Consider the following 22429-nt stretch of genomic DNA (forward strand, 5'->3'; position numbering starts at 1 on the left):
AAGACCTTAGCAGCAAATAGAAAGTATAGTACACTGTGTTTCTCAACTACAGACTTGGCTCTGATTTCTTGGATTGACCAAACAGCATAATTGTTACGATATGAAAAGCTGTTGATTTGAAATATTTTAACTTTTACAACCAAATGTTTATGGAGAGGCTACCAGTTTCTGTCTGCTGGATTCAGACTAGGTGAGAGCAGTCCTTGAATTACTCATACCAGGTCAAGTGATGAAGGCAAATGTTTTAGTGGCAGTGTACGTCTTTGTACGTCTTCACATGCTGCCCCAGTACAACACAGGGATAAGTGATTCCAAACCTGCTTTATGCCATACATGTGAATGGCACAGCACAACACTGACAAGGGTTCTAGTAAATACTACTCTATTCTTAATTATGTGAGCCGATTGGGAATTATTGAGGTTGCAACTTGAAGTGAGCCTATTTAGTGTTTACTCTCACGTAAACAAATAACTCCAATTACCTACCTGCTGAGCTCCCATCATTTTATCAAACTAGTGATTAATTATATCTTGCCATTTCCACTCAGTTCACCCATTGATCTCTGTCAGGGGACAATAATTTCCTTCCTGTGCCTTATGAATCAAGCAGCAGTGCTGTATAGTGTCTCTCTATGTCTCAGTTTCTTTCTGGACTATTATAAATCCAGCCACTGCTTTCAATCCCTCCTCCTTTTAGAGTTGCTTTTTAACCCTAAATTGTTTCTCTCCTCAGGCTACTTCAACTCTCTCAAGGAAAGCAGAACTTTTCCAATCTCAGGCTTTAATTTAGGGTGTTCTGCTTGGGTCTTCTCAATTTGTACTCTTCCAGTTTAAAAAAAAATCCCTCCTCCTCCTCCCCTCTTCCCTATCCTTAGCCTCTTACCTCTTCTCACTTGCTTATCACTTCTCCTGGGTCCCTTCCTCCTTCCCTTTCTCCTGTGGTCCACTCTCCTCTCTTATCAGATTCCTTCTTCTCCAGCCATTTACCTTTCCCACCAACCTGGCTTCACCTATCACCTTCTAGCTATCTCCCTTCCCCTCTCCCCCCCTCCCACTTTTTATTCTGATGTCTTCCCACTTCCATCCAGTCCTGAAGAGGGGTCTTGGTCAGAACCATCGATCCATTAACATGGATGCTGCCTGACCTGCTGAGTTCCTCCTCCATTTTGTGTGTGGTGCTCAGCCAAGAACAATAACTTGTTTTCATTACTCTCCTTCATACCTTTCATTGCCTTGAAAATTTTGTCCAGTCTTATCTGTGATGATGGTAAGGCTAACTGCTAGAGGCTTGCTTCAATAAAACCACCAATCATTTCAATTACTTTACCCTGAAGCTTTTCAAATGCATCCAAATCCTCGAATATCAGATGACAAAAACCTGTCCTAATATAAGCTGTCCTGTACTAGAACTGCTTATGATACTGTACTGTACAATGCTATTATGCCCTGTTTGGACATTAATTCATTGCCTCAAGGAATATCTGACGTTCTTAATATTTGTGAATCCTGTGGTATAGGCTGTACATGTAGGAATTATTGGATTTGCCAAAGAAATGACAGTTGTACACTGACAATTAATTTGTTAACTCTGTAAATTGTGGACTGTTATGGGAAATCTAATTCAGTTATCTTAAAAAAGATGTGGAAGTTTTCGTTAATGGAATTTTAATGGTTTTGTTCATGCATTTTAATAAGATAAATATGGATCAATTTATTTCATTGTTATATATGTTACAACATGATTTAGTGGCTAGAGCAAACTATACAGCCCTCAGTCCTGCTCTGGACATCAGTGAAGTCACCGCTAATCCTCCACCTCAAGCCCATCTTTCTATCCAGTTCCCATGCCCCTTTGATTGCTTTACGTCCACACTAACTTGTTTCTCACATTAACCAGTGTTTTAAAAGCATCATTTCAGCCTCTGTCCATGGATCACAAAATCCGACTTGCTTTCAAATATTTGAGACACAAGAGTATGCAGGTCCTGGAATCTGGAGCAACAAACAAAACCTGAAAGAACTCAGGAGGTTAGGTGACAGCAGAAAAATGGACGGTTAATGTTTTACATCAAGACCTTTCACCTGGACTCAGATGATGGATTTCAACCTGAAGTACTGACAATCCGTTTCAAAGTTCAAAATCAATTTTATCAATATTAATAGAATCAATGAAAGATCATACCAACTTAGCTGTTCAACCGGTGTGCAAAAAGACAACAAACTGTGCAAATATAAAAAGAAGAAATAATGATAATCAATAAGTAAGCAATAAATATTGAGAACATGAGATGAAGAGTTCTTGAAAGTGAGTCCCAAGTTTGTGGGAACACTTTAGTGATGGAACAAATGAAGTTTTCCCCCTAGGTTCTGTAGAAATTTTTGGATCTGTAGGAATGATGGTGTAAAATGCTGAGCTATAGTCAATAAACAGCATCCTGACACAGGTGTTTTGCATTATCCAGGTGATCCAAGGCTGCATTGAGAGCTTGGAAACCGCATTTGCTGTAGACCTATTGTGGCGATAGGTAAATTGCAGTGGGTCCAGGTCCTTACTGAGACAGGTGTTAATTCTAGCTATGACCAGCATCTCAAAGCATTTCATCACCATAGATGTGAGTGCTACTGGGTGATAATTGTTAAGGCAGCTCATACTGCTCTTTTTGGGCACTGGTATAATTGTTAACCTTTTGAAGCAGGTGGGAACTTCTGACCGTAGCGGTGAGAGTTTGAAAATGTCTTTGAATACTCCAGCCAGTTGGGTGGCACATTTTTTCAGGGGCTTACCAGGTTACCAGGCCCTGCCACCTGGCATGGGTTCACCCTCATGAATCCAAGACCGAGATCTTGGGGTCACTGGATGCTGCAGGTAACCTCATAGTTGTGGTTTTAATCTCCCTGATCCTCCAGATCTTCATCTGCTTCTTTCATTTGAGCCTCTTCCCAAGTACACTTATAATACTGTGCACACAAAGTGCTGGAGGAACTCAGCAGACCAGGCAGCATCTGTGGAAAAGAGTGAACAGTGGACAATTCAGGCTGAGACCCTCCATCGGGAACAGAGATAGTCAATGAGAAGTCAGAATAAGAAGGTGGGAGGGGAGGAAGAAGTACAAGGTGGTAGGTAATAGGTGGAATCATGAGAGAGGAAGGGGTGAAGTAAAGAGCTGGGAAGTTTAGTGGTGAAAGAGAGAAAGAGCTGGAGGAGGCGGAATCTGATAGGAGAAGACAGAAAGCAATGGAAGTAAGGGAGGAGCACCAGAGGTAGGTGATAAGGTGAAAGAGGGAAGTGGGAATGGAGCAGTAGAAGAGACCATGGACTGAAATGTCAGAGTGGGAATGGGAAGTAGAATTAAAATGAAGTGTCACCTCATGTTTGAATCAGGGGTCATCTACTGTATCCGGTGTGGCCTCCTGTATATCGATGAGACCTAACCGAGATTGAAAGACAGTTTCATCCACCAGAAAAAGTGAGATCTCCCTGTGGCCATCCATTTTAATTCTATTTCCTATTCCCATTCCAATTTGTCAGTCCATGGCCTCCATTGCTGTGATGAGGCAACACTCAGTTGGAGGAGCAATACCTTATACCTCCAACCTGATGGCATGAACATCCATTTATTGAACCTGTAATTGCCCCCCCACCTCTTCAGTATTCCCCATTCCTATTTCCCTCTCTCACCCTTATCTCTCATCCTTATCTGCCCATCACCTCCCCTTTCTTCCATGGCCTTCTGTCCTCTCCCGTCAGATCCCCCCATCCGCAGCCCTGTATCTCTTTCACCAATCAACTTCCTAGCTCTTTACCCATCACTTCCCACCTTCCTCCCCTCCCCCATCTTACTGTAACTTCTCATCTTTTTCTCCAGTCCTGATGAAGGGGCTTGGCCCAAAACGTTGACTGTTTACCTTTTCCATCGATCCTTGCTGGCCTGCTGAGCTCCACCAGTATTTTGTGTGTGTTGCTTGGATTTCCAGCATCTACAGAATTTCTCTTGCTCGTTACAATGTTCTGGTTTCATTCAGTAAGTGTGACCGTTGAGCAATAATTCTACCTGTTATAAGCATTTAATATGCACAGTGGATTCTGGTTAATTGGAGCACATCAAGATCAGAATTGCCCCAATAAACCAATTTCATGGAAATCATTAAAAAGGTATAAAATAGAAAAGGTTTCATTTAATGGAGTAACAAGACACATATTAAAATGAAATACGAAACAAATTACCAATACTAATAAAGTAATGACTAAATGAACAAAATTAGTGTACACAACTAATGCAGATAGTGGACTGCTTTCATTGTGTTCCTGCATGAAGTAGTACATAATCCAACAATAAATTCCCAGCACAAAATTAGCAAAAATTACTGATTTTTGAATCAGCATCTTTTGCTTCAAATGGATAACACAAGCACAACCAACTGATGCTATTTAAAAAATCTGTTCACTCTAAGCACAGAGTAATTTCTTATGGCCGCACAGTGAACTTTACTGACGCTAGGTGGAATCTGTTTGGCAACCGTCCCGATTATGTGGTATAGTGTGCAAATAAATGAAGGGAATCCTAGTTATTTCATCAATTAAATGGGGTTTTTTTAAGTGTTGTCCCAAATAAGTGGCTGCCCTGATGGCCCAATTAACCAAGAATCCACTGTATTTAGCTCTTTTGGATTTCAGTTCAGTGATGACACTTCCTGTAAGTCTGTCCATACACAGCAGCTAAACAAGCTGAAACAGACTTTATTACCTGCAGCTGTGATGTGAAAATACCACAGATGCTTGGGGAGGGTGTGGCTGCAAATGCAGAGAGCAGCTCGCTGAACTTGGTGAAGGGAATGCGGTAGGGTATAAAGAAATCGTGACCCCCCCCCCTTGAATTTTTGTGGCTTTCATCGATCTCATTCTAATGAATGGTCTGATCCAAAACGTAGACCATGTTTCCCATTCCCACTGATACTGACAGACCTGCTGAGCACTTCCGCCATTCTGTTTTTGTTTTGGATTTCCAGCACTTGTGGTTTTGTTGCTTCATTCGATGTTTGTGCTTTCCTTTCTATAGAACAAAGGAACTTATAATACAAAGTTGTTTTTATTACTATGACCTGTTTTTAGTTCTTGATATATGCAAGACCGTGGTAACCCGAATGCATTACAGAGCAGTTAATGTATAGAAACCCAGAGAGTAGATTCAAATTTGCTGGGGTTCAAAATCTACCACACTTCCATGTTAGTACCAGACTGTGAGCTAGTGCCAGCAGCACACGTATTGAAGGTCAAAGAACTGCAGATGTTGAAAATCTGTATTAAAATGCTAGGAAAGATCAGCAGGTCAGACTGCATCTGTGGAAAGAGAAATAGTCGGCACTTCCAAATCAAGCCCTTCTGTTTCTATTTCTACAAATGCTGAAGTTTCTCTGTGTTTTCTGTCTTTATTAGCACAGGTATGATGCTTGGCTCAAGCACGAAATGCTATAGTTTCAATTTTCCTGCCGTCTATATCACATAGCTAAAATTCAATATGAGAAGTTCAAGCCCACAGATAATGAGCTTCAGTGTGGTCCAAGGCTATAAACAAAAAGGTCCAGTAAAACAGTGACACTGGCCTTAATCAATCATCAAGGAACCCCACCATACTCTTTTCCCACTGTTGTCATTAGGAAGGGGGTACAGGACCCTAGGTCCCACACCATTAGGTTCAGTTACAGCTATTATGCTTCAACCATCGGGCTCCTGAAATAACGTGAATAACTTCATTGTCATTGCCTAAACACTGATCTGATTCCACAAACTATGGACTCACTTTCAAGGACCCTACAGGTAATGTTCTCAGTATTATTTATTCATTATTTTCTTTAGCTCTCAGTCTTATTTCTCAGTCTTTGTGTGTACTCTTTCAATGATACTGGTGTCTTTCTTTGTTCTACTCTGAATGCCTGTAAGAAAAGGAATCTCAAGAGTAGCTTTTGGTGACAGATGTGTAATTTGATAATAAATTTACTCTGAAGTTTGAATCTTCCTGCCTACCACAAAAGTGGAGAGATGATGCCAGAAAACATAAGGATCAAAACACTACAAGCTTGTTGAAAAGGGAATGTAATGGTAAACCAAGCAGTCAGTCTCAGTGACAGAGAAGCAGCTGGAATTGACATTGAAGAGCAAAATTAATCATCAAACTCAAGATTTATTGTCACTGACTTGTATGATATATTTGTTTTGCAGCAGTAGAGCAGTGCAAATGCGTAAAATTATCAATTATAGACTAGCAAACAGTGAAACAATTTATGGGTTGAACTATTGAAAGCTAGCACAGGCATGTTAAAAGTCGTTCTTAAATACGTCCTACAGCACAGATACAGGCCTTTCAGCTCATTAAGGCCACCAACTGTTTTCATTAATCCTACACTAATCTTTTTATTCTGTCCGAATATGAAGCTGTAGGACACGCTATTGTGATCAATTTGTCTATGAACTTTGATACAGCGTAAAATCTAATGTTTGTCAGCACAGTTGAAGTGTGTGGAGTAAGAGAGGCAATGTGCAATTGGTTTGAAATTCTGTACCTTGATAAACAGTTGTTTCTCTGGATAATGTGGGGACTTGTGTTTAGCTGATTATGTGTAATTCATCAGTTCAAATTTTACCAATGACATTGCATTTGAAGTGTGTTAAACACTTCAAAGCATAGTGATGAACTGGAGAGTGAGGCTGATAAAATGGGTGGACACTTGGTGTAATGTTTCTCCTTGCTCCGATTATGACATTATTTTTAAAAATCATTTTATGGGGATAATCCAAGGCAGATTCCACTTTAGTTTCAACCTTAGCATCATTCATTGCGGACTGCTACCAAAGCTGCAAACTGCGGCTTCCGTAAGCAACTGCCTACAGGCACCTGGGTTTGTGTAAAATGATTCATCTTGGTAGAATGGATGAAGGATAGGTACAGTCCTTAGCAGGGGGGGTGGTTTGGGGAAAAAAAAGCCCTGCATGTGTTATGTTCATTCATCTTTTATGGCACATCGAGCCGAATAGGCAATTTAAGATAAAGCATTCATAAATACTGAGTACAAAACCACAAAGACTATGTTAAACCTCTAAAGCACTGGGTCAGCTGCAAACAAAATATCATGTTCGGTGCTGGTCACCATGTTATGGTTGTGAAGAGACTGAAGATGATGGAGATGAGGAGCTTCAGTTACATGAACAGAGAGAAGACTGAGAGGTGATTTGATAGTGGCATTCAAAATGACAAAAAATAAAGTCAAAAGAAAAAGCTATGGTTTACATTGTGTGTAGATATAATGTGATTATCCCAGAACTGGGATTGACATACTCTCTTGGAAGTTGCCGTGATCTGGAGTTTACACTCAGGTTAGGGTAGTGCACATCGATTCAATCATGCTTTCATAACAGAAATTGGATAGATACTTGAGAAGAAGCTAGAAAACTGTTGAGAGAAGGGTGGGGACAGATCTGACCGTTTCCTCTTACAGAAAGATGGCAAGAGTTCAGTGAACCAAATGATGGTCTTCTATGCATGAACAATTCCAATTCTGTTCTGTTATCTCCAAATCCTTGTTCAAAACAGTGCTCAGTCATTAATCTCAGTGCACACTGAGTCTGTAGGAGAAATGGTGACCTTGTGCAAGGCTCACAGCTCCCAAATAATAGACATTTCTCCTCAGTGAGCATAGTTATCATTGGACTATGTTGTTGACACTTGAACATGTAATGCTTTGAACCTATAATGTAATGTTTAAATTCTCACTGTTTAATATATCAAACTTTATTTTCTTAATTTATTTTTATGGAGAGAATTCGAGGCAGATTCTGCTCCTGTTACCATCTCAGCAAAATTCCAAAGCTGCTAATAATATTGTAAATTCATTGAGCATACAAGGTAGAATCAACTCCTTTAGCCCACTGACTCCATGCCATCATCCATTTACACCACATAGGACATTTGATCTATTAAGTATGCTCTGTTTGATTTATTATCCCTCTCAAGCCCATTCTCCTGCCTTCTCCCTGGAACCTTTGATGCATTTATTAATCAGAAATCTTTCAACCTCTACTTTAAATATACCCTGTGACTTGGCCTCCACAGTTGTCTGTGGCAATGAATTCTCAGATTCACCACTCGCTGGCTAAATAAATTCCTCCTCATCTCAATTCTAAAGGGGCGTCCTTGTATTTTGTATTTTGACCCCCGGTCCTTGACTCCCGCACTCTCCACATCCTCTGTTGGCCTTTCAATATTCGATAAATTTCATTGAAATCCCCAATTTTTTCAAATCCCAGTGAGCGCAGGCCTAGATTCATCAAATGCTGCCCACAAGATAACATAGAACACTACAGCATGATACTAGCCTTTCGGCCTACGTGATTAATCTAACTACCCCTGGCAGGGCATTCATGCACTGACCACTCTCTATGTGTAAATAAGTAAATTACCTTGGGAATCCCAACTATACTTTCCTTCAATCACTTGAAAATTATACCCTCTCATATTTGCCATTTCTGCCTTGGTTATTCACTCAATCTTTGCCTCTTGTCATCTTGTACATCTCTATCAAGTCACTTCTTTGCTCCAAAGAGCAAACCCTAGTTCACTCAACCTATCCTCATAAGACATGCTCTTTAATCCAGGCAGCATCCTGGTAAATCCCCTCTGCACCCTCTCTAATCCTGACAGCATCCTGGTGAATCTCCTCTGCACCCTCTCTAATCCTGACAGCATCCTGGTAAATCCCCTCTGCACCCTCTCTAATCCTGACAGCATCCTGGTGAATCTCCTCTGCACCCTCTCTAATCCAGGCAGCATCCTGGTAAATCCCCTCTGCACCCTCTTCAACAATGCCTTGGGCCTTTTATATAAAATGTTACCGATAAATATCGCAAATAGGGAGGAGGGAGGCCTGGTGATCCGGTCAGCGGTGTTTTCTTTCCTCTGTAGGGTCTTGCAGTCCAATGCCGTACAGCTTCTGCACCACATGATGCAGCCGGATAGGACAGTGTCGATGGTACTCTTGTAGAATGTTGCTAAAATAGGCATTGGGAGCCTTGCGTGCCTCAAGTCTCCTCAGAAAATGTAGATGCTGTTGTGCCGTCTGAATTAATGAGGTGTTGTGGGTCCAGGTTAGATGACTAAGGAACTTTTTGCTCTTTATCCTCCACAGCAGAGCCATTGATGTGCAATGAAAAGTGGTCGGCCTGTGCCTTCCTGAAGTCCACAATCATCTTCTTTGTCTTGTCCATATTGAGACTTCAGGTTTTCTCACGTTATTTGACAGGCCTCTCTGTATGCCGATTCATTGTTGCTGGTGAGGCCAGTTGTTGTATTATCATCAGTGAACTTCATGATGCAGTTTGAGCTGAATATGGCAGTATATTTGTGAGTCTGCTGCTTTAACAGCAGCCAGCTGAACACACAGCTCTGGGAGGCACCAGCATGATGGAGCTTGAGATGTTCCTGCCAACTCAGACTAACTGGGTTCTTTCTATCAAGAAGTACGAGATCCAGTTACAGAAAGAGGTGTTGAGTCCCAATGAGGACAATTAGCCCACTAGCCTCTGAGGGATGATGGTGTTAATCGCCAAGCTGAAGTCAACGAACCTGAAGTACTTGGCTTTGTTTTCTAGGTGGGACAGGATAGTGTGAGGACCAGAGTGATAGCATCATTGCTCTGGTTCGAGCAGTAGGCAGAAGGGTCCAATGTAGCTGGAAGGTGGGATTGTATTTACCAGCCACTCAAAGCACTTCATAGTTGTTGAGGTTATGCCATTTACCGTTGCTCTCTTGGGCACCAGTGATAGCAGCTGGCTTGAAGCCTACAGGAAAAATAGGCTGTTGCAATGAGATACTAGTGTGCCTTAAGACCTCTGTTAGCTGGGCCGCACAATCCCTCAGCACCTGACCTGGTATGTTGTCTGGCCCTGCAGCTTTGCGTGTGTTTACCCTGACTAGGATCCTCTTCAGTTCGGCTGTGGCTAGACGGGGTGCTTGTTCCTCAGGGAGAGGGAGCTTTCCCTGATGTCACGTTCATTCATTGCATCAAATCCTGCATAGGTGGTATTCAAGCCCATCAGAAAGGGAGACATCACTTTCTCAGGGTGGATTTGTAACCTTTAGCGGTCCGTACACCTTACCACACGTGGCATGTGTCCCTGGTTTCACAAAGATGCCTGTGAATTTTCTGTGAGTATTCTAGCTTTACCTTCCTGATGGCACATGAGAGCACGGCTCTTGCTGACCTTAGAGTTGTCCTGTCCCTCAATCTGCGCAGTGTATGAACTTCTGCAGTCAACCATAATTTCTGGTTGCTCTGCCATTTAGTATTTAAACATTGTAATGTCCTCAGTGCATTTTCCTATGTAGCCAATCACTGATCCCATATTCATCAATGTTGACGTGGTGATTGTAGGTAGCCATTCCAGTCCCTGAACGTGCTCCAGTCCATGCATCTTGTTCAGCCAGAGGTTAGCAAAATGGATATATGGTCTGAGTATCCTGGGTGGCGGGCGGTTGTGTAGGCTCCATGAAAAGTGGTGTAGACCGGGCCTGGTATATTCACTCTTCTGGCTGCAAAGTTGACATACTAGTAGAACTTTGGCAGAACTGCTTGTGAGTTAGTATCATTGAAGTCACCAGCTGCAATGAAGAAACATTGGTGTGAGTGGCTTCCGGGTCACAGGTGGCGTGTAGAGCTCCTGTAGCTCTTCCCCAGCGGTAGCATGGTGGGCAGGGAGGTAGGAGGTTGGGTGGATATAAGCATACAGGAAGAAGGCAGGAGATTGAGGCTGAGCAAAATTGGATCAGCCATGATGAAATGGCAGAGCAGACTTGGTGGGCCAAATGGCCTAATTCTCCTCCTATATCTTATGGTCTTATTGTTCTTCAATTGCCACGGCCAGAAACTGCTAACACATAACTCCATGTTTTCCACGTTCAGAAGTGAGTGGACCTTAGACTTGACCAGTGGAGGAATACCATTCCAACTTCAGGCTCAATGTTTCTTTATGAATTTAAGTTTCGTTGATAACTTGAGCCTAAATGTCAATATTATGTATCCACTACCGGCCTCTACTAGCAATACAATAGGACTTTGTAGTATTTGAAGGAAGTTCTGAATGTGGTACCTGGCTGACTTTGATAGTTGATAAATTGACTCTAAGGGGAGACTGCATCCTTAACAAAAATCTGCATTAAATAACGCTTGGAGGGTTGTTTAGCCAGCAAGAAACTGCCTACTCTGCCTGAGACACTTCTTCCAGTTCACATTCTACCCTGGCACCTGGTTTGTGAGCTTGGTCTCCTGTTTGCTATGCAGTGTTGTCAAATCACTGCTGCATGGGCACATTCCTATACTCACGAGATCTAGAAAGGGCTGCAGCTTCTATTCCCTCTACTTGTTTATTTCTCTATATTTGACATATCTTTTCATCAAGCTATGCCTTACTTTCAGACAATCTGAGTGATGGTTCTCCTCACAACCCTGTTCCCACCTCTCTACATCCTGTACACCCCTGAATACTACATTGAGATGCAGATCTTGACATTATGTTATGGTGGTTAAGGCATGTAATCTCTCTTTCTTTTTCAGGAGTTCCCCGATGTGGAAAAGAAGAATCCGCAGGAACTAGTTGGTATGTATTATTGTTGCTTAAGGAAAAAAAATCGTGTAACGCTCGGGAACCCAAGGTTGTCACCTGCAGTGAGAGCAAGGGATGAATCAGAAAGATTATAAATTGGTGATATCATTTCAGTTTTAAACAGTAGGTTTATAACAAATATGAAGTTCTATTGTGTGGGGAAAGTAGATGAATCTACAACATTTTCATTTCAAAATAGTGAGGAAACAAATAAGGTTATCATATGGGACTGAGATATCTATTATATATTTGAATTGAGAAGTTGGGGTTTGAACCTGCAAATATAAGGCTAAAGAGATGTTCCTTTTATCAGTGGTCCCCAACCACCAGGCCACAAAGCATGTGCTACCGGGCTGCGAGGAAACGATATGAGTCAGCTGCACCTTTTCTCATTCCATCACACCCACTGTTGAACTTGAATGCACATGAGGTCATCAGTCGCCTAGCACCAGGGATCACCGGCTGACCTCAAGTAACCAGCCGGCAAGAAGTGCCATTGCTACTGGCTTGGAGTGCAGACAGATGGGCGCCGCCTCTAAACCTGTTTAGCACACTGAATGTTCGTGGGGAACCCGGTGCTAAAATATTTGCAGACGACCTAATTTGGGTTCAGGGTTTTGTAAGTAACAGAGCAGCTACCTTGCTGCGATCTACTGAAAGTCATTCCTCCAACCAAACTTCTGTCGGCTGATAGATCCTACCTACCTACGGGGGGGGGGGCAGGTGTGCGCCCTGACACACTCCTCGGTCGTTCTCTCTGGACTGCGATCGCCACAGCCCTGGCATGGAGACCTCCGGCCCTGACCTTGTCCTCTCACCCCACCCACGACCAGCCACACCTGGCATCTGGCAGCGGGCGGGTGGGAGGCTAGAGTTCGGGCCTGGAGGCTGTCTAATGAGGCAATGAAGCCCTCAAAACTGCTTTGGCACCTTGACTCCAAGCACCCTGCACTTAAAGATAAACCCATTGAGTTTTTTGAGCAGAAAAAATGTGAGCAAGCGGGACAGAAGCAAGTGCTGATAGCCACGAAAATTAAATTGCCGAATAGACTGGACATAAGGAACCCCCTTCGAGTATTGCTGTATTCCAGTCATGATTAACACCTCCTCCCCCCTCCCCCCCCCCCCCCCCGTCAATATTAAACTGGTCCATGGTGCAAAAAAGGTTAGTGACCCCTGCCTTATATTTCTGTCCAGAGAGGTGGAGTTTTACCTTTGTAGGGTTGAGTGACTGAGATCTATGTCTTGTGTACAGTACTGTGCAAAAGTCTTAGGCACATATATATAACTAGTATTTGTCAACTTGGAGTGGATAGCAAGTTTGGAAATCTGGCTTGAGCAAAGGATGTTAGAAATAGTGAGGTGAAGCGCCACAGGAAGAAGGAGCGGGAAGTACCAGAGAGGTATCCTGTAATGGAGGGGTGCAGGGCAGGTAGCAGAGGAAAAGTGTCAGGTGCAGACACACCCAACCCTGAGACACCAGGCAAGGTGATTTGATTCCAAACGATTGGTTTATTGACCATTACAGAATATCTCTCTGGTGCTTCCCACTCCTTCTCCCTTCACCTTTTCCCAACCATGATTCCCTTCTCGCTGCCCCTTCCCACTTTCAGTTCACAATAGAGACATACATATATATGTGTGTGTGTGTGTGTGTGTGTCTAAGACTTTTGCACAGAACTGCATATCTGAGGTGCTAGGTTTTTTACCTATTTTGGATTGAGATAATGGGAACATCTGTGTTCTTGTAAGGTAGGATTTTTACTTGTGCATAGGTGAGGAGGTTGCAAACTTGTATGTGCAGACATGAGAAGGTTTGACTTGTGTAAGACTACCTTGGAGGGAGGAGGGTTTTTTTCTTTAAACACACTAGGTCTTCATCTCCATTGTCCTTTAAATTCATCTAGTTCGTTAGATAATTATACTATCATGTAAAATCTGTAAAAATTGAATTAAATATATGTTGATATATTAATGGTAATCTCCAATAACCTGGAATGCCTGGACATCTGGCACTGCCAAAGTCCTGAGAGTACCAGATTATCATGCGGCTGAAGCTACTATTAATGGAAAATAGTGTTGAGCAGGGATGGTAATAGTAGCTTTTGAAGTTACGTGGAAAGCTTGAATATATTATCAAGAGACTGTCAATGATGAAGATATCCATTCTAATTTGACCCATTTGGGACCCTTGAATGTCACTTGCAAACCTTCCACTTTTCCATTTAACATGCCAAAATTAGTCCACAAGGTGCTAAGATTGCAAACTTCCATCTGGAAGTTTGTAGTTCAGCGATCAGTGAAGATGACTGCTTTAAATCAATGAGTTGTTACTGCCATAAATGCCTGTTTCTAGATTCCTCTTTCAGTTGAAGCATCTTCTCCAAATCTGTCCCATCAAGCCTTCATAGAGTTCTGTATGTTTTGGTGAGACCTTTTAAATTCTAGTGAATGCAAGCTTAATGTAGTCAATTCCTTCCCACAACTCCCAAGTAGCGGTCTAGTTAATCTTCACTGTAGTCCCACAAATAGTTTTTGTTTCCTTTTGGGGGAAGAACATCTGTTGTTGCTGATTTAAAATATTTATATTTATATAGCACTTGTACATCTTCACAGCTTCACAACAGATATCTCAGCCAATGAAAGAAGTGTAGTCCATGATCAGCAAATGTGGCAGGTAGTTTGTGTATAGATAAAACCCACATACAGCCAACAATATAACTGGTTGGTTAAATCATTCCATTTACCCATCACATTTATCAGTTCTTTTATCAATGCCTCCGTTTTAAAATCATTGTACCTGTTGTAGATCTCTGCATCATTCACTCCATTTCCCTACCCCCCATAATCTCTGTAACCTCTTACAGTCCTGCAAGTCTTCCATATCTCTGCTACTTCCAATATAAGCCTTTTAATTCATAAGATATCAGAGATATCTTTTAATTCATAAGATATAAGATAATACCATGAGATATAGGTTCAAAATTAGGCCATTTAGCCCATTGAGACTCAATTCGCCATGGTTGATCTATTTTAACTCCACTATCTTGCCTTCTCCCAAAACCCTTAACACCCTTACCAATCAAAAACCCATCAATCTCTGCCTTTCAGAGTTTTGTTTGATAGTACCTCTATTCAGAATCTTGACATATTTTCAATTCATTTAGAGGAGCTATATAAATGCAAATTGTTAAGTTACTTTTGTGGTGCATTGTGAGGGAGGAGTATTGATTGGGGAGACCTCACCCAGTCAATCATGAAAGACAAGATAAAAGGACAGATTGAACCCTTTTATTTAATGCCTCATTATAAAGATGGCAACTGCAGTACATTAGCTTAAGTTATGTGCTGAGGCAATGGAATCAGATTTAAAGTAAGTGGTGTCAATGTAATCTATTTATGAAGCCTCTGTCTTTATTGCTGAGAAGTCCAGAGTAGGATGATTGATTAACCATGCAGATTATTCTGTAGAATACATGTGGTTATCTCAAGATGAAGCCACACTCAGGTTGGCGGAACAACGCCTTATATACTGGCTGGGTAGCCTCCAACCTGATGGCATGAACATTGACTTCTTTAACTTCCGTCAATGTCCCTCCTCCCCTTCTTCCCTTCTTACCCCATCCCTGATATATTTAGTGTTTTCCCCCCTCCTTTTTTTTCTCTCTCTGCCCAACACTCTGCCTGTTCTCCATCTCCTTCTGGTGCTCCCCTCTATCTTTCTTTCTCCCTAGGCCTTCCTTCCCATGAACCTTTCCCTTCTCCAGCCCTGTATCCCTTTTGCCAATCACCTTTCCGGCTCTCTGCTTCATCCCACCCCCTCCGATCTTCTCCTATCATTTTCACATTTTCCCCTCCCCCTCCTACTTTCAAATCTCTTACTATCGTTCCTTTCCGTTAGTCCTGACGAAGGGTCTCGGCCCGAAACGTCGACAGTGCTTCTCCCTATAGATGCTGCCTGGCCTGCTGCGTTCCACCAGCATTTTGTGTGTGTTGCTGTGGTTATCTGTGTCAGTGATTTCTTTATTATTCTATGGATCTGATAATGGATCAGTGGTTTGTGATTGCTATGGTTTTGCACATACAATTTCATTACAAGGACGTTATGAAGTATTGCTGTTAGCTGCCAAATCATGTTCAGGCTTGGGCTCATTTTGAATTAGAAGGTGATGTATTTTAATATTTCCCTCATGTTTTCAATTAATGTTACAATCTTCTGTGTTTTAAGAGTTTCTGCTGTGAGGACAGATTTGGGGTAATACCCAAAAGGGATACAACTTAAAAGCTCCAGGACCAGGAAATAAAAAGATAGACATGCACTGCTGGTAGTTCCTGTCATGATCTACTGAAATTCTGAACTGCTTACAGCCCAAGGAGTGTAATCACAGTTTAATCGAGGGGACAAGACAGCAATTTACACACAGCAAGGCTGCCAGATGGCAATAATTCCTGACATCTCTCTTACTGAAGTGGTATTCTGAGAGTTTACTATCAACAAGAAATTGGATAAAAGCCATATACAAGTGTGTAATTAACAACAGTTTTCAAAACTTTACTCCTTGGTTAACATTTTTACTCCTAAGTCAGAAAGTTGTAGACATGTACACTAGAATCTGGAACAACAAGCAAGATGCTGGAGGAATTCAGGTTAGCAGCACCTATGGGAGGAAAGGAATTTATTAATGCTTTGGGTTGAAACCCTACATCAAGACTCAGGCGAGGTTTTGATCAGAAAGTTGTGTTCGAATAACTTGTTCGAACAGTTTGTGGAGACATTTTGATGCAGTATTGAAGGGTGTCTGCACAGTGAGAATTGCCATCTTTTAGAAAAGATATTAAGCAGAAATAATATTACAACAAATGTGTTTCTAAATACCAACAGGAGTGTTGCAGGAACTTTCCTCGACACATTGATTACATATTGTCCTATCCTTACCAGTTATCTGCCTCTCTACCAGACTCTCTGCCCCTCATCCCATTTCCCTTCCCTGCCTTGGGCCCTACTTCCCACTCCCCTCTCCCGTTCACCCAGCTTCCCTCTCCATTTTCCTCACATCATTCCCTATTTCACTTTACTATTCTGTCTTCTCAGATAAGATATTTCAGACTAGAAATGCAGATTAATAGCCAAACAAAAGAGAATAATGATATCAGATGGACATTTCTAGGCAAGGTATATATTTGCTAAACAGAAAATTAACAAATAATGTAATTGCAGGATTTTGATAGTAGAATTTATAGAGCAAGTATAACTGACCTTGGGTAAATCTAGAAAAAAAACATCTAATTTTATTATGTCCATGAACACACCTTTAAATTGGGGTTTGCTGATCTAGGCAAATGAAGTACATCTGAGGCAGAAAATCAGGTTGATAAATGCTAACGTTTAGATAGATTTGTGTTAGCTTTGACTGCTCAGTTATGGAACCCTGGCAGTTAGATTTGCCTAATTGAATGCTCAAGGATCTGAATCGTCTATTCCCGATCTGGTGTACTGGTAATTTGGATGGCTAAAATGTCTGAGTGTGGTGCCTCAATGAGCTATTAAGGCTGTTGAACCAATCTCCTTGCATGGTGGGTGAAACAAAGTTAGGCAACAAGGATAATGCATTTTTCAGTTCTGGGCACGTTGCCCTCTAGAAGAGCAACAGAATTTTTGGTTGTTATCCTGTGATAATGTTGAAGGTGTGCATTTTGAGCAAGTTAGTTATAGGATCTGGCTTTTTTTCTGTGATGGCGTCACCAACTAACAGCTGTCTGGGATACGTGCTCTGGATTTGTACATAAAATAGCATCCTGAGAGAACTACAAGAAGACTGCTTTTACCTGAGGCACTGCTCCTGGCCAATCAGTGACAGAAGGAGAATGCCAATGCTGCATATTGATATTTGAAGTAATGGATTGTGCTTGTACCATGGCATTGCTTTCTGTCTGGGAGGTCATGGCAGTCATATTATGGATGGGTCTGATGGTAAGTGTGTGAAGTTCTCCAGTATTTCTTGTGCCTTTGTGAACTATTTGTGGATAATAGCTTGCCTGCCTCAGATGGATCTGTCTGTATACTTTGTATTTATGGTCTAATCACAGCTATATAGACACGTTACGGTCTTTCCAGTGTGGTTGTAAATTCCACCCTGTCTATGATTATCTGTTCAGTTGATTGGCCAATTCTGGCTGTCACTGCTGACCTGGATAATTCTGATTCACAGATCCAACTTTGTTTTTTTTAGTCTGCCTATTTTGCCAAAAGGAAAATACTGCAGATACTGGAAATACAAAATAGAAAAACAAAGAGCTGGAAACAGTCAGTAGGTCAGACAATCTTTGTGGAGAACAAAGTGAAGATAATATGCAATCTTGTTAGTCAATGGATTCTCAACAAATCTTACACCCTACAGCCCCTCTCCAGCTTTTGTGGTAGTACCTGCAGTTTAAAGCAGAGTTCTTGGATAACTCCACATTCTAGCAGGTCTGTTTCCATTGGGGTCGAACAGTCATGGGATAAATGGGGCCTTTGACAATTTTCTCCCTTTAATCTTAATATCAAAGGTCTATGTCCTTTTAAGTTACCTTGGATGCTGTGCTGAATCACCATAGATCATCATAGATTTCCAATCATAATTAAGGAAGGAGGTTGTGTAATTTGTCTTAGTCAAGCTGGTGAGCAGTGATTTGCTTTGCGGCCAGTAATTCTGCTCTTTGCTGCATGTGCAACACACCGCACCCTGAGCCACTTCCTGCCCCACACCCTGCTGAATGTATAACTTCAGGCCCTGCATTCCCACTTTGTGTGAGTGCGCAGCCCAGTGAATCAGACACTGGAACAGCACACACGGTGTGCACTGGGTGTGACCGTCAGTCATCAACACTACTGCAGGAGGGTGGAGTACCTGCTCCAGGCACTAAACTTTGTCTTTTGCAGCTGGCAGGAATTAGCTTTTTAGGGAGTTGTCAAAGCAAAGAGCTCTCCTGTGCTACTTCGCAACACCTGGGACGTGTTGCCAATCTAGATTAGTGTTTTTGAAAAGGTGCCAGGGGCAGAAAAAAGAAAGGAATCAACTGGAGTGGAAAAAGGGGAAAGTGCAGAGACAAATTGTATCCTTGTTTGTGCTGGTTTGCTATTAAACTTGTGTGAATCTGATAGTGTCCCTACTTGCTTCGAAAGAATTTCACCCTAGGGTACTAGTGGTGTCTGATTCTATCTTTATCCAAGTGTGTGGAAGAATGGGCTGAGCTGATGTGTATATGTTCAGCAGTGGGTTCCGACCAATTGGGACATATCAGTACCAGTACATTTTGGCCTAGTTAAGTGGCTGCACCAGTTAGCCAAAGCTTCATAGGAATGAAAAGATATGAAAAAGACATACTACCGCTTAACTGAGTCACACGTTATATATTTGAATGAAATACAGAACAAATTAGAACACTATCTACACCACCACAGTACTATAAAACTGTGTATGAGTTCCTCATTGCTTTCAACAGAAGAATTCATCCAGTGACACAACTAGTGCAGATAATGGACTGCCTTCATACTATTCCATCCTCCAAATCTTCATTGTAACATTCAATATGATTATCAATACCTTCAAATTCTTGTAGTTCCTGGCATAGCATCTAATAGCCACACAAGTGCACATGACTGATGCTATTTAGAAGCTGTTCAGCAACAGCCTTCTGTCTCATTTAAGTGCCATTGTGTCCCAAATAAATTAAGGGAATCATGGCTATTTTCTCAATATTTTTTGTTCTTTAAGAGTTGTCCAAAGTAAGCAGCTGCCCCTGTTTACTGATGGCTCAATTAACCAGAATCAACTGTATTTGAAGTATGCAGCCAGTTCTCTCGGTCTACTCATACTACTCTAACTGATTTTGACTGTTGCCCGATTCAATCATATCTCTGCTTGATTTCTCCTTTTTTAAGCAACGGCCTGCACCCATGCACCATGCTTCATTTATGGACGTCAAGTAGTGGGGATAGCTTGGGTTTGACAGTGCTGTTTTCCCCTTGCTGAAATGGACAATCAACACTCCCTGGCTCTTACTTGGCATTCCAACACTTGAAAGAAATAAGAGTGACCATGCAGCGAGGCTGGTATCAACAAGCTGTCCAGACCTGCATAATCAAAGATAAAGATTTTGTTTTGTTTGTTACAAATACAGTGAAGTGCATTATTTGCGGCAAGTCAAATCAGCGAGCTTGTGCTGGAGGCAGCTTGCAAGTGTTGCAATTCACCAGCATCAACAGAGCATGCCTTAGACGTTGTAACCCTAACCGTATGTTTCTGGAATATGGGAGGAAGCTGAAATACTCACGGGAAACCCAAGTGGTTGTGGGGAGAACATGCATATCCTTCCTGAGAGCAGGAGGAATTGAAACCCCAGTTGGTGATTGCTGGCATTGTCAACCATTACACTATGCTACCAGCAGGAAATTTGACAAGTGTAAGGAAAAACTAAATACTCTGAGAATCTATAAAATGAGTTAGGGGAACTGACTTGCGGTCTGTTATGGGAATCAAATGGATGCCCTGAAGTACACCACAAACTTCCTGCCAAGGAGAAGTTAGAAACACGAGACCAAGGAGAGTCGGTTGTCAGTGGTGTTTGATGGTTTGGCTGCATAAATAGCACAGAAGAAGGAGGTCAATTCTGGATCATGGGCAGCATTCAGACTTTCATTTTAGTGGAAAGCAGTAAAGGGAGGCACAGTGTCGTAGCAGTTAGTGTAATGCTTTACAGTGTCAATGATAAGAGGATCAGGGTTCAATTCCCGCCACTGTCTCAGAAGTTTGTGTGTTCTCCCACGATCGTATGAGCTTCCTCTGGGCATTCCTGTTTCCTCTCACATTCCGAAAGATGTACGGGTTAGAGTTAGTAAGTTGTGAGCATGCGATATTGGCACCAGAAGCACAGCGACACGGGTTGACTAGCCCCAGTACATCCTCAGATTGCATTGGTCCTTGGCGCAAACAATGCGTTTCACTGGCTGTTTCAATGCTTGGATGTACACGTGACAAATAAAGTTAATCTTAAAGAATGATGTGTGTGTACATTTAGTGTGGGAAATGAGCAGTACTCTGTCCATCACCTTGTTTTTGAACAGGACCATCAGAGTTAGGAAACAATTTCCAAGTTAAAATAACCATCTGTCCTTTCATCTCCACTAATTCCACTTTTCAGTAAAATTAGGCCTGATGTAACCTAATCACTTTGTCTGAGTCTTGCATCCTCCCTATTAAGTGGTTAACAAAGCATATTAATCCAAAAATTTGACTTCAGCACTTCAGCATAATTTAATTCATGAAAATCAAAAAACTGCAGATGTTGGAAGCCTGAAGGAAAACGAAGATACTGGAAATGCTCAGTAGATCAGCATCTTTCTAGAGAAAAACAGAACATTTTAACTTGGACACTCCTTTGTCAGAAATGTTAACTCTGGATCTCTTTCCACAGATGCTGCCTGATCTACTGAGTAAATTGAGCATTTTCTGGTTTTACTTCAATTGCTATTTGTGTCCAGGAATGTTGGAAAACTGTTTAAATTCAAGAGGCAGAAAGAAAGATATAGTTTTGAGTTCTAATCCCAAATTTAGTTAAGTAAATAATTTGAAATGAGTATTATCAATAATGTTAGCCATGAAACTAATAGGTTGCTATGAAAACATATCTGATTCACTCACATTCCTTGTGCAAGGAAATCATCTCTAAGATCATTATTACATCTTGGATTTTTGTACTCTTTTCCTTTCAGCTTTGTTTCACTGCCCCTTCCATTTTTAATCAACCGTGGAGCAGTTTTGGAAAGTGATATTCTTGCTCTTTGGCTGGTCTACATCACAGTATTTTTTTGAATTGCTCTCATTAATCTTCTACTTTTTTCCACACATTGCCCACTTGCCATAGAGAGACTTTGTCTTGACTAAGTGTAGGGTCTTAATACTTGTTTCTTTTTAGCATCTGTTCCCAGGATGCGGCTTTCCTTCCCAGATCATCAAACAGATGTCCTCCTCTTTCAAACAACAAGTTTTTCCTTCCTCAACTATTTGATGCTGCTCTGGCCCACATCTGCTCCATTTCTTAGACATCCATGTTCAACCTATCTTCCCAACCCCTTAGCAGGGATAGAGTTTCATTTGTCCTCACCTAGCACCCCATGAGACTTCACATCCAACTGATCATTCTCCACAACTTCAGCCATCTTCAATGTGATCTTCCCACCAAACATATCTTTTCTTTCTCTAACCCCTCCCCCCCACTTTCCACTTTCTACAGGGATCGCTCCTTCCATGTTTCCTTTGTCCATTTGTCCCTCCCCACTCATCTCCCTCCTGACACATATCCCTGCAAGTGAGAGAAATGCCACATCTTCACTCATTCACTCCTCCCTCACCTCCAATCAGGGCCCCAAACAGTCCTTCTAAGTGAGGCAACACTTCACCTGCAAATCTGTTAAGGGCATCCATTGTATCTGGTGCTCCTGTACATTGATGAAACCTGCTGTTAATTGAGGGATCACTTTGTTGAGTACCTCCGCTCCATCCACAAAAAGTAGAATTTCCTAGTGGTCAACCATTTTAATTCCTATCCTCATTCCCATTTTGACACGCTCGTCCATGGCAGCTTCTTCTGTCAAGATGAGGCTTATTTCAGGGTGGAGGAGCAACACCTCATATTCTGTCCAGGGAGCCTACAACCTGATGACAAGATATTTCTCCTTAAGGTAATTTTTTTTCTCCTTTATTTTCCTTTTCCCTTCCCCCTTTCCTCTTTCATTCC

General features: G+C 41.8%; 1 protein-coding gene across 2 annotated transcripts in view; it reads left to right on the plus strand.

Moving 5' to 3' along the window:
* The window catches only part of sap30bp (SAP30 binding protein), a 118262-nt gene that overhangs the window by 52775 nt on the left and 43058 nt on the right, over positions 1–22429 (plus strand). For both annotated transcript variants that reach the window (XM_059948933.1, XM_059948934.1), the window contains exon 4: positions 11602–11644. In XM_059948933.1, the coding sequence (XP_059804916.1) occupies positions 11602–11644 (43 nt within the window). The remainder of the gene's footprint in view (positions 1–11601; positions 11645–22429) is intronic.

This window comes from Hypanus sabinus, chromosome 23 (genome assembly GCF_030144855.1).
Source record: "Hypanus sabinus isolate sHypSab1 chromosome 23, sHypSab1.hap1, whole genome shotgun sequence".
NCBI lineage: Eukaryota > Metazoa > Chordata > Chondrichthyes > Myliobatiformes > Dasyatidae > Hypanus > Hypanus sabinus.